The sequence below is a fragment of the Oncorhynchus mykiss genome, chromosome 11, assembly GCF_057628025.1.
Source record: "Oncorhynchus mykiss isolate SJ-2025 chromosome 11, ASM5762802v1, whole genome shotgun sequence".
NCBI lineage: Eukaryota > Metazoa > Chordata > Actinopteri > Salmoniformes > Salmonidae > Oncorhynchus > Oncorhynchus mykiss.
Window position 1 is genome coordinate 79,126,557 of NC_143032.1, and position 12,490 is coordinate 79,139,046.

A 12,490-nucleotide genomic window follows, 5' to 3' on the forward strand; every position below is an offset into this window, starting at 1 on the left:
AACAACCTTTTGTCTTGGAAAACTATGGCATGCAGGCCTTGTTCTAACCCAGCACTAAAACAGCTGACTCGGCTAATCAAAGTCTTCATGGTTATTTTAATCAGGTGTTTTAGAGCATAGATGTGGAACCAAAGACTGCACACCCTGTAACTCTTCAGGATCAGGAAGGAAGGACGGGTTAGTGAGGGACCACATTTAAAAAGCACTACTAGTTTGCATACCCCACCCTCTTTCTTGAACATTGCCCCTCCCACATCACGCTTTAAAACCATCTTCTTTCTTTCCAGAGCTCTTACCTCTCGCTGAGTCAAAGCGAAAGACATTCTAATGCAAGACTGGCGACATTCCTCTTAACTTGCCTTTCAGATCTCATAATGTGTATTATAACCGAAGAAAACTAATATCTCATTCGTTTCAATGAACGAGATCACGCATCGAGAGAGACTACAGTAGGGAAGCGGCAGATTACGCTTTTTTTTGGAGTGTAAGCAGTGCAACTTTCTATCTTTTTCAAGAGGAGAGGAACATATCGGTCTCGAGAGCATCGTGGTTCTCACTGGACCGGAGTGTCATGCTCTTAGTCAGTCAGAGGTAAATGTCCATCTACTATTATCATCTGAAGATCTGCAGTGATCAGTATTGTTGTGAAAATAAGATACTATGAAATTCAGGGGTCTACAACCACTTGTTGGTGTGATGCATTTCATTTTGTTGTTGTTGTTGTAATATTGTGGATATACTGTACATTTGAAAGCACTCCAGTTTTGAGGGCGAATTACTACAGTTCAGTGTTGTTGTGTGACGGTAATATTTTCCCACACCACGTCTTTCATACCACAGCTACATTAAGGCTGCGACTGGAGATTCAGAGACGTTTACATGTAATAACACTTTGATAACAGCTGTAATAACTTTTTAAAATACCTACATCGTATTAATATCAGTGTTGTCAACAACATGGCATTACATATAAAGCTGATTCATGGGATCTCTGTGGTCAAAACAGCCTTGAGCTTCAACTTGTATGAGACCATACTTATTGCCTGGAAAGCGTATGGATTACACTGATATAGCCTAGTAACTTCCGTGGTCCTGGTAATGTGAATATTAGGCTGATTACAGTTCTCTCCATAATGTGGTAACTAGCAAATACAGAAGATGCATTGTCTAGTTATCTATCCCCAGGGTATTTGTAGTCTAATCAATCTGTCATTGAAAATAAGTCTTAGCTGCTGGTTAATGGCTTTAAGAGTTTGGCTGAAACCTTGTCCTCTCCCTACAGCTAGTTTGTTCTTCACATGTTCATTCCACTAATATTGCTTATAAAGCTATTTTGCAGTAATTCAGCACAAAATCAAGTCTGAAAACAATAAAGCCATTGGGATACAGTCAACAGCTAACAGACAGAGTTGGGGAGTTGGAGTTGCCTCAGAGGCACACAGCTGTTTGTAATTTAGGAAGGCTGTATGTTTTTTAGAGAAAAAAAACGTCAGGAGTTTGGCTTGTATGACATCACTCAAAGTCAAGATGCCATTGTCTCTGGCAGAGAAGGCTTACTAATGCATTCAAGACAGGAGCTGACAATAAAGATTTTCCATTGTGTGTGAGTGCATTTAGCCTACTGCAGTGGTTCTCAACCAGCAGTACTAGCATCCCTGGGGGTACTTCGCCTATCCACGAGTAGCCTAGCTGTTAAAGCTGTTGTGCTATAGTAACCATAAAGTTGCTGGTTTGAATCCCTGCACAGGCAACGCGGAAAAAAATGTGTCCTTTCTGCCCTTGAGCAAGGCAGTTATTGCCCAACAACAACTGTTCTCCTGCACCTCTCTGGTTCAGAGGGGTTAAATGCTAAATGTTAAATGGTTGAATGCATTCAGTTGTGCAACTGACTAGGTATCTATCCCCTTCCCTACTTGAGAATGCTTACGAGACCATAGGGTTACGAGACTGGTAAAATGCACATGAGGGGGGTGCTTCAAGGGTAGTCTGGGCAGAGAAAAACCTACTTGGTGGTACAGTAACCAAGAAAGGTTGTGAACCACTGACCTAGCGTATGAGCTATTGGTCTTCTGTGTTAAAAGCAGGTAATAAAATGTCATCTGTCTAAGCACTCAAGATCAGAGTTGTGCAACAAAGATTAAAATAACAGTATAGAGGCATTTCAGTGCAGGTAGTTCATGCAGCTTTTAGTATTGTCGTTAAGGACTAGATATCAGTCTCATTTACGTTTGACTCGTTCTTCTTCTCCCTCCCTCATCTCGAAGGATCCAATGAAAATGTCCGTCTGCGCGCATGAGAACCGCAAATCCTGCCTCAGCTCAGCGTCCATGAACATCTTCCTGTTTCACAAGTCATCGTACGCGGACAGCGTCCTTACGCACCTCAACGCGCTCCGGCAGCAGCAGCTCTTCACCGATGTCCTCCTCCACGCTGGGAGACGCTCCTTCCCCTGCCACCGTGCTGTGCTGGCTGCATGCAGTCGCTACTTCCAGGTAAAGACACTGGGCTTGTTCAACGTTGCAGGTGATTTTGCAGATGACTGCTGACTGACTGATGTACAGATGTAGGATCTTAATTTGACCAATTTCATCGCAGGAGTAAAATAATCCTGCAGGAGGAGGATTTAATGAATAAAACAAATAAGTGATAATTTCTAACAGGAAATTAGTTTTGATAGGCTACAGTAGGCTATAGTTTAGGTGTGAGCTCTAGTGAAAGAAAGGCTTTTCAGTGAATGTACGTTATTCACAAGTCTCATTTGAATTTCCTGCGTCGACAACAGAATGATCAAGTTAAGATACTACATCTGTACAAATCACCTTGCAACATGATTATCATCTCTATCACTGTGATCATCTCCAATAGGAAAATATGACACGTTTACCGCCATACCAATGCTAACAATGCTACTGCTAACAAGCTAACTCTTGGTGTCCCACTCTCTTTGTTCCAGGCTATGTTCAGCGGAGGTCTCCGGGAGAGCCAGGCCAGCGAGGTGGACTTCAGGGACTCCATCCACCCAGAGGTCCTGGAGCTCTTACTAGACTATGCCTACACCTCCCGGGTGGTGATCAACGAGGAGAATGCAGAGTCCCTCCTGGAGGCCGGAGACATGCTGGAGTTCCAGGACATCCGGGACGCCTGCGCTGAGTTTCTGGAGCGGAACTTGGCTACGTCCAATTGCCTGGGCATGCTGCTGCTGTCCGACGCCCACCAGTGCACCAAGCTGTCCGAGCTCTCCTGGAGCATGTGCCTCAGCAACTTCCCCACCATCTGCAAGACGGAGGACTTCCTTCAGCTGCCCAAGGACATGGTGGTGACGCTGCTGTCCCATGAAGAGTTAGAGACGGAGGACGAGAGGCTGGTCTACGAGGCCGCCCTCAACTGGGTCAACTATGACCTGGAGAGGAGGCACTGCCACCTCCCCGAGCTGCTGAGGACGGTCCGCCTGGCCCTCCTCCCCACCATCTTCCTCATGGAGAACGTGTCCACAGAGGAGCTAATCAATGCCCAGACGAAGAGCAAGGAGCTGGTGGACGAGGCCATACGCTATAAACTCAGGATCCTCCAGAACGATGGTGTGGTCAACAGTCCCCTGGCCAGGCCCAGGAAGACCAGCCATGCCCTGTTCCTCTTGGGAGGACAGACATTCATGTGTGACAAGCTGTACCTGGTAGACCAGAAGGCCAAGGAGATCATACCCAAGGCCGACATCCCCAGCCCCAGGAAGGAGTTCAGCGCTTGCGCCATCAGCTGTAAGGTCTACGTGACCGGCGGGAGGGGCTCAGAGAACGGTGTGTCCAAAGATGTTTGGGTCTACGATACGTCCCGCGAGGAATGGTCCAAGGCGGCGCCTATGATCATCGCCCGCTTCGGCCACGGATCGGCCGAGCTCAAAAACTGCCTCTACGTGGTTGGAGGACACACAGCGGGTACAGGCTGTCTCCCCGCCTCGCCCTCTGGGTCACTCAAACAGGTTGAGAAGTACGACCCGGTTGCCAACAAGTGGTGCATGGTGGCGCCGCTGAGGGAGGGCGTGAGCAACGCGGCGGTGGTCAGTGTCAAACTCAAACTCTTCGCCTTTGGAGGAACCAGCGTCACCCACGACAAATTACCCAAGGTGCAGCTCTACGACCCACAGGAGAATAGGTGGTCTGTCCCTGCCTCCTGCCCACAGCCCTGGCGATACACGGCCGCCGCCGTCCTCAACAACCAGATCTTTGTGATGGGCGGCGACACAGAGTTCTCGGCGTGCTCTGCCTATAAGTTCAACAGCGACAGTTACCAATGGACTAAAGTAGCAGATGTGACAGCCAAGAGGATGAGCTGCCAGGCAGTGGCATCAGGTAACAAACTGTATGTGGTGGGAGGCTACTTTGGCACTCAGCGGTGTAAGACTCTGGACTGTTACGATCCAACACTGGACGCGTGGAACAGCATCACTACCGTACCCTACTCACTCATCCCCACAGCATTCGTCTCCACCTGGAAACACCTCCCAGACTGAGGACTCAGACTCAACGTCGAGCATCGGCCTCACGGTGAGTGGAATGATGGATGATAAATATTCTTGGCTCCACGGTAACGGTTGTCCGTTTGTCCGATTGTCTGTTTGTCTCGGACAAGTACAATATTGGAATGAGGACTGATATTCAGCCAGAAACACCACAGCAGTCCTCCTGCCTCACAACTCATATATCTTTCTAAATCATAGCACAGAGCTAAATAGTCATCCACTATTCAAATATGAATAAATTAATAACTACTAATAAGTAATTGGACGCATTTAAAAACAACCAATTCTCTATCATTACTATATTATTATAATATTAGATGATAATGCAGGAATACAGAGGTGTCTCCTAATAGGGTGATAGACTGCAGCCACGAGAGTCGACCCAGGAGCATTAGCCTACCCAGATGTTGTTATGAGAGTAGACCCAGGAACATTAGCCTACCCAGATGTTGTTATGAGAGTAGACCCAGGAGCATTAGTCTACCCAGATGTTATTTTGAGAGTAGACCCAGGAATATTAGTCTACTCAGATGTTATGAGAGTCGACCCAGGAATATTAGTCTACCCAGATGTTGTTATGAGAGTAGACCCAGGAATATTAATCTACTCAGATGTTATGAGAGTCGACCCAGGAACATTAGTCTACCTAGATGTTGTTTTGAGAGTAGACCCAGGAGCATTAGCTTACCCAGATGTTGTTATGAGAGTAGACCCAGGAGCATTAGCCTACCCAGATGTTGTTATGAGAGTAGACCCAGGAGCATTAGCCTACCCAGATATTGTTATGAGAGTAGACCCAGGAGCATTAGCCTACCCAGATATTGTTATGAGAGTAGACCCAGGAGCATTAGCCTACCCAGATTTTGTTATGAGAGTAGACCCAGGAGCATTAGCCTACCCAGATATTGTTATGAGAGTAGACCCAGGAGCATTAGCCTACCCAGATATTGTTTTGAGAGTAGACCCAGGAATATTAGTCTACTCAGATGTTATGAGAGTCGACCCAGGAGCATTAGCCTACCCAGATGTTGTTATGAGAGTAGACCCAGGCGCATTAGCCTACCCAGATGTTGTTATGAGAGTAGACCCAGGAGCATTAGCCTACCCAGATGTTGTTATGAGAGTAGACCCAGGAGCATTAGCCTACCCAGATGTTGTTATGAGAGTAGACCCAGGAGCATTAGCCTACCCAGATGTTGTTTTGAGAGTAGACCCAGGAGCATTAGCCTACCCAGATGTTGTTATGAGAGTAGACCCAGGAGCATTAGCCTACCCAGATGTTGTTTTGAGAGTAGACCCAGGAACATTTGTTTACCCAGATGTTGTTATGAGTGGGAAGAGCAGGTAGAGTGGGAGGGACGTGTGGAGGCAGTGATTTGTGCTAGGTCAGTCCAGTGGGACTAGGTAGAGAAGTTTAGATGGGAAGTCTATGGTGGTGGCCCACATTGTTTATTGAAGTAGAAGCCTGATGTCTGTTTGAAAGGCCTGGGTGGGCTGAAACCCATGGGCTTGCACTGTGGTGTGTGTGGAAGGGGAGGGGGAGGGTCATAGCTCTGGTCTGATAGAAAGCAGAGGGGAGTGGAGTGGTGGTCTTTGTCTTCTAAGGAATGCTTCTCTCTCTTTCTCTCTCTCTCTCTCTTACCATACAGCTCTCTATTGTCCAACCTGTTTGATTAGAATTGGGATAAAGGGACATGGTGGTGATAGGCAGCGCAGGCCTGGAATGCTTGTCAGTGGTCATTGACTGACCCCCTAAGGTCGATGTCCACGCCCCCATGGAAATCTAATTAGCATATTAAAAAAATCCTCATTAAAATCAGTTAGTTTAATTATTATCTATTTTTTTTAAATGTAACTAGGTAAGCCAGTTAAGAACAAATTCTTATTTACAATGACTGCCTACCCCGGCCAAACCTGGACCAATTGTGTGCCGCCCTATGGAACTCCCTAATCATGGCTGGATGTGATACAGCCTGAATTCGAACCAGGGACTGTAGTGACACCTCATGCACTGAGATGCAGTGCCTTAGACCGCTGCAGCACTCGGGAGCCCTAATCTAGTTTAAGCTAGAGATATCTGTTTTTCTCTATGACCTCCACAACCGTCTTGGGACTCGTCTGAAGTCAGTACAGTCGATCTGCCAACTTCTGTCTGTAGCGTCAGTTTGAACAGTTTGGGCTACACACTAATTATGACCCCTCTGTGTAAAAGTGAGACTCTCATGAACACGTACAGTGATTTGCGAAAGTATTCACTCCCCTTGGCATTTTTCCTATTATGTTTCCTTACAACCTGTAATTAAAATGGATTATTTGGGGGTTTGTATCATTTGATTTACTCAACATACTTACCACTTTGAAGATGCAAAATATTTTTTATAGTGACACAAACAAGAAACAAGACAAAAAAACAGAACTTGAGCACGCATAACTATTCATCCCCCCAAGTGAATACTTTGTAGAGCCACCTTTTGCAGCAGTTACATTTGCAAGTCACTTGGGGTGTGTTTCTATAAGCTTGACACATTTAGCCACTGGGATCTTTGCCCATTCTTCAAGGCAAAACTGCCTCAAGATGGATGGGTTCTGCTGGTGTACAACAATCTTTGTCATACCACAGATTCTCTATTGGATTGAGGTCTGGGCTTTGACTAGGCCATTGCAACACATGTAAATGTATCCCCTTAAACCACTCGAGTGTTGCTTTAGTAGTATGCTTAGGGTCATTGTCCTGCTGGAAGGTGAACCTCCATCCCAGTCTCAAATCTCTGGAAGACTGAAACAGGTTTCCCTCAAGAATTTCCCTGTATTTAGTGCCATCCATCATTCCTACGATTCTGACCAGTTAGCCAGTCTCTGCTGATGAAAAACATCCCCACAGCATGATGCTGCCACCACCATGTTTCACTGTGGGGATGGTGTTCTCGGGGTGATGAACGGTGTTGAGTTTGAGCCAGATATAGCGTTTTCCTTGATGGCCAAAAAGCTTAATTTTAGTCTCTTCTGACCAGAGTACCTTCTTCCATATGTTTGGGGAGTCTCCCACAGGCCTTTTGGTGAACACCAAATGTGTTTGCTTATTTCTCTCTTTAAGCAATGGCTTTTTTCTGGCCGCTTCTTCCGTAAAGCTCAGCTCTGTGGAGTGTGCGGCTTAAAGTGGTCCTATGGACAGATACTCCAATCTCCGCTGTGGATCTTTGCAGCTCCTTCAGGGTTATCTTTGGTCTCTTTGTTGCCTCTCTGATTAATGCCCGCCTTGCATGGTCCATGAGTTTTGGTTGGTGACCTTCTTTTGGCAGGTTGTGTGGTGCCATATTCTTTCAATTTTTTAATAATGCGATGTTCAAAGTTTCAAATATTTTTATAACCCAACCCTGATCTGTACTTCTCCACAACTTTATCCCTGACCTGTTTGGAGAGCTCCTTGGTCTTGATAGTGCCGCTTGCTTGGTGGTGCCCCTTGCTTAGTGGTGTTGCAGACTCTGGGGCCTTTCAGAACAGGTGTATATATACCGAGATCATGTGACAGATCATGTGACACTTAGATTTCACACAGGTGGACTTTATTTAACTAATTATGACTTCTGAAGGTAATTGGTTGCACCAGATCTTATTTAGAGGCTTCATAGCAAAGGGGGAGAATACATATGCACCCACCACCTTTTCATTATTTCGTAAATAATCCTCAGTATGACCTTCTGAAAACAATTCCATATAGCTTGGTAGAACCCCCCCTTCCCCGGCTTAGGCAGATCTTTTAGTTCCAAAAATATGTTTCCCAGTCTTTCTTTTATCTCTCAGGTATAGGACAGACACTTCAGAACAAAGTTCCTTTAGATTTTTGTATGGGCTAATAGCAGTAAGGGCCCCCCAAACATTCTTAATACATTTTTTTTTCATATATATTTTTGATGCTTCAAGGGGTATTAAAATATTTATTTTTTTGCAAAAATGATCTTTTTTAAAAACAATTACATATATCTTAGTCGGTCGTCCACTCCCACCTTGCCCCAGCTCAGACAGGGCTTACACTCTTACAGATTAATGACTGTTGTCCCTGGCCTTTCCCACAATGGAAGATGGAGGTGGTTTAATGAAAAGTCTCCATTCCAAGAAACCTACTTCCAGTAAATGGTATGTGTTGTAATACAACTCTAGACACTATCAACCACTGCCGACATTAAATCTGTTTTAAAGTAAAGTTCATAGGAACCAACATTTTGTTTCATAACATACCCAAGAGGTCGTTCAGAAATATAATCAATAGGAAAAGAATAACAGATATATCCACTGCCACATGTGCATTTTTTGGCATGTCTCTAACCATGAGTCCTTATGGGTTATTTTGAAGTCCAAAAACAAGTGGAATTCACTTACATTTTAGCAGACGCCCTTATCCAGAGAGACTTACAGGAGCAATTTCTCCCATTCAACCAGATCTGTTAAGCTGAGTCCATCCGTGGGAAGTCCATAAGTGCTCCATACCTTTTTCCAGGTTTTTTCATTGGGAACTCCATAGCAACATGATGTGCAATGTGCAGCCTGTGGAATGTTGCCCACCTAGGTAGCTAAGGCAGTACATGTTGGAGTGGTGGGGGAAAGCCTCTCTCCCTCTCTCTCTCTCTCTCTCTCCCTCTCTCTCTCTCTCTCTCTCTCTCTCTCTCTCTCTCTCTCTCTCTCTCTCTCTCTCTCTCTCTCTCTCTCTCTCTCTCTCTCTCTGTATCTCTCTCTCTTTATCTCTCTCTCTCTCCCTCTCTCTCTCCCTCTTTCTCTCTCCCTCTTTATCTCTCCCTCTTTATCTCTCTCTCTCCCTCTTTATCTCTCTCTCCCTCTATCTCTCTCTCTCTCTTTATCTCTCTCTCTCTCTCTCCCTCTTTATCTCTCTCTCTCTCCCTCTTTCCCTCTTTATCTCTCTCTCTCCCTCTTTATCTCTCTCGCCCTCTTTATCTCTCTCTCCCTCTTTATCTCTCTCTCTCCCTCTTTATCTCTCTCTCTCCCTCTTTATCTCTCTCTCCCTCTTTATCTCTCTCTCCCTCTATCTCTCTCCCTCCCTCTTTATCTCTCTCTCTCTCCCTCTTTCTCTCTCCCTCTTTATCTCTCTCTCCCTCTCTCTCTCCCTCTTTATCTCTCTCTCTCTCTCCCTCTCTCTTTATCTTTCTCTCTCTCCCTCTCTCATCTCTCTCTCTCTCCCTCTTTAACTCTCTCTCTCTCTCTCTCTCTCTCTCACTCTTTCTCTCTCCCTTTTCTTTCCTTTGTAGGGTTCGATTCAATCCGTAGCGTTGATGTTCAGCGTTATAGTGCGATTGAAATTTGAAGGTAAATTCCAATTGAGCAGACATGTGCAGCATTTACGGAGAATGCAATTCTCCGCTGTCGCAGGAACATTTCCTTTAAATGTCAATCGCGCTACAACGCAGATCTTCAGAACTACAGATTGAAACAAGTCCTTTTCTCTTAATTTTAATTCTCTCTGTAGTCTCTCCATCACCAGCTTAAGACTTCACTTAGTCCTGCATGTTGGAGCTCAAAGTCAAAGATTCTCACTGTATCCTGCAATCACACATGCAACCCTGTACAACCCTGACTATTAAACATCCTGAATTTGAAAAGATTTTTTGACTTCAATCTTGTCCTTTGTTATTCTCTAATTATCCTTGCTTTAACCTTCTATGTGGAAGCAAAACATACTGTAGATACTGTAGGTGTTATTTAGGTGGGAATATTGTTTAATCAAGCTCACATTGTGTGATTTATGTGTGAATACTGTTTAATCAAGCTCTCACAATAATTCAATCAGACATATAGATGGTTAGTAGATGGTTTGTCTGCCTCTGGTCTTACATTGACTCACCTCTTGGAAACAATGAGAAGGCTAGGAATGTGAATAGGTGAACTCACCTACAACTGTTATGTTGAAGAAGTGTAATTAAATTAAATGATGACCTTTACTCTATAAAAAAAAAACCCACTTTGATTTGCCTGACCTTGATTTTCTCTTGTCTCTCTAGGCCTCGTCGCTATACTGGATTATCTATTCGATTAAAGACTGTGAAGGTGCCAGATATTCAACGTGAGGATGGCAAGAAAGCTTTACTGTTTAACATGAAGGACTGCAGGCAGGTGGACTATCTTATCGGAGTAAAGAAACCTGTGGTGTTTACACGAAGGATGAATATAATATATCTCTACTTTATATTCCTTCATTTGTATATCCTTATTTGACTTTAAAGACTATTCAATAACTCAATCATTCCTAATATGTTGTGGGCCTAGTGTATTTGGAGCAATCATGCCACTTAGACAGTGTTTACACAGGTTTACACAATTCTGGTCTTTTGTGCAATTATTGTCAAAAGAGCTGATCTGATTTGGTCAAAATACCAATTAATGGAAAGAGAATAAGAATTGGGCTGACTGTAAATGCAGCCGATGTCACGTGGATTCTCACAAGTGAGGTGGGTAGACTAGGTGAAAAATCTGTCTACGTGCCCTTGAGCAAGGCACTTAATCCCGATTGCTCCTGTAAGTCTCTCTGGATAAGGGCGTCTGCTAAAATGTAAGTGAATTCCACTTGTTTTTGGACTTCAAAATAACCCATAAGGACTCGTGGTTAAAGACATGCCAAAAAAATGCACATGTGGCAGTGGAGAGATCAGAAATCGACTGTGTTGTTACTGACATGCAACTGTGGGACAAGACCAGTAAAAGAGGAGGAAAGTAGAACCAGAGAGGAACCTCACAATCCCTGGCAGGTCATGTAGGAGAAATGTACTGAAAATGTTCTTTCTGTGTAATTTATAAGGTAAGGGTTATTTACCTTACGCAGGGACTAATTCTATTGTTTGAACTGGATGATTATTTAATTTATTGTTTTTTTTTTTTTTTTCGCTGCTTGTATTCTGTAACAAAATTATGTCACTATGTTGCCTTTTTCTACGGTATTTTTTTGTGTGTGTGATTTTACTGCTTCGAGATTGAATAATTGTTTGCACATGTATGCCTCTGATCTGGGAGTATCCCCATTCCTTGTAGACATGGTAGAAGAGGAGCTTCCTCTGCTTTTAATTTAACTGGAGGCTTGCCAAATAAAATGGAGACCCTGAAGAGATATTGTAGGTTTAGCTAAGCAACAAATGGAACCCTATTCCCTATATAGTGCACTACTATAGACCAGAGCCCTATTCCCTATATAGTGCACTACTATTGACCAGAGCTCTATGTCAAAAACTGCCCACTATATAGGGCATAGGGTTCTGGTCTATAGTAGTGCACTATGTAGGGAATAGGGCTCTGGTCTATAGTAGTGCACTATATAGGGAATAGGGCTCTGGTCTATAGTAGTGCACTATATAGGGAATAGGGCTCTGGTCTATAGTAGTGCACTATATAGGGAATAGGGCTCTGGTCTATAGTAGTGCACTATATAGGGAATAGGGCTCTGGTCTATAGTAGTGCACTATATAGGGAATAGGGCTCTGGTCTACAGTAGTGCACTATATAGGGAATAGGGTTCCATTTCAGACGCTACCATAGTCTTTGGTGTGCAGGTTGCTCTCCAGTTCAGTGGTTGGCTCACTGTCTCTAGAACATAAAGGCTATGAGATGTTTTAAGATCTCACCATAATAAAGACACGTCTTGTTATTAAAGTACACAAAAAATAAAAACTCTCTGATGTCCTACTGTAACCATAACAACGTAATCATTCTAAAGGCTGAGTGTTAAAAGTATTAGGAATACGATGTGCCAAACAAATTGTGACCCAGGGAGAATGGTTCAGCCTGAAATGTACTGCGCATGGCATCTTTAACTGGGGAGCCTAATGCTTCGCTCTGTTTCACTGTCCTGTTTCACTGTCTCTGTGTTGCAGTGTGTTTCAGCTTGGTATTTCTGTGATCACACCCCTCTCCAGCACGTTCCTACTACGGGCTGGGTTCACGTTGATATGCAGTTGACATGGCTTGTTATTGAAATCC

At 44.2% G+C, this 12,490-nt stretch overlaps 1 protein-coding gene across 1 annotated transcript; it reads left to right on the forward strand.

The window, feature by feature from the left end:
• The first annotated feature begins 257 nt into the window (after nucleotides 1-257).
• On the forward strand, nucleotides 258-12,181 carry LOC110536417 (ectoderm-neural cortex protein 1). The gene is made up of 4 exons (XM_021622182.3): nucleotides 258-591; nucleotides 2,265-2,492; nucleotides 2,954-4,541; nucleotides 10,525-12,181. Exons 2-3 carry the CDS (start codon nucleotides 2,271-2,273, stop codon nucleotides 4,505-4,507), a joined length of 1,776 nt encoding a protein of 591 aa, XP_021477857.2. The 5' UTR covers nucleotides 258-591; nucleotides 2,265-2,270; the 3' UTR covers nucleotides 4,508-4,541; nucleotides 10,525-12,181.
• The last annotated feature ends 309 nt before the right edge of the window (nucleotides 12,182-12,490 follow it).

What these genes read in the sequence shown, in the direction of transcription:
- LOC110536417 (XM_021622182.3), top strand. Translation starts at nt 2,271, where the DNA reads ATGAAAATGTCCGTCTGCGCGCATGAGAACCGCAAATCCTGCCTCAGC. An exon ending in CATGCAGTCGCTACTTCCAG is followed by an intron (nt 2,493 to 2,953) that starts GTAAAGACACTG and finishes TCTTTGTTCCAG; the next exon opens with GCTATGTTCAGCGGAGGTCT.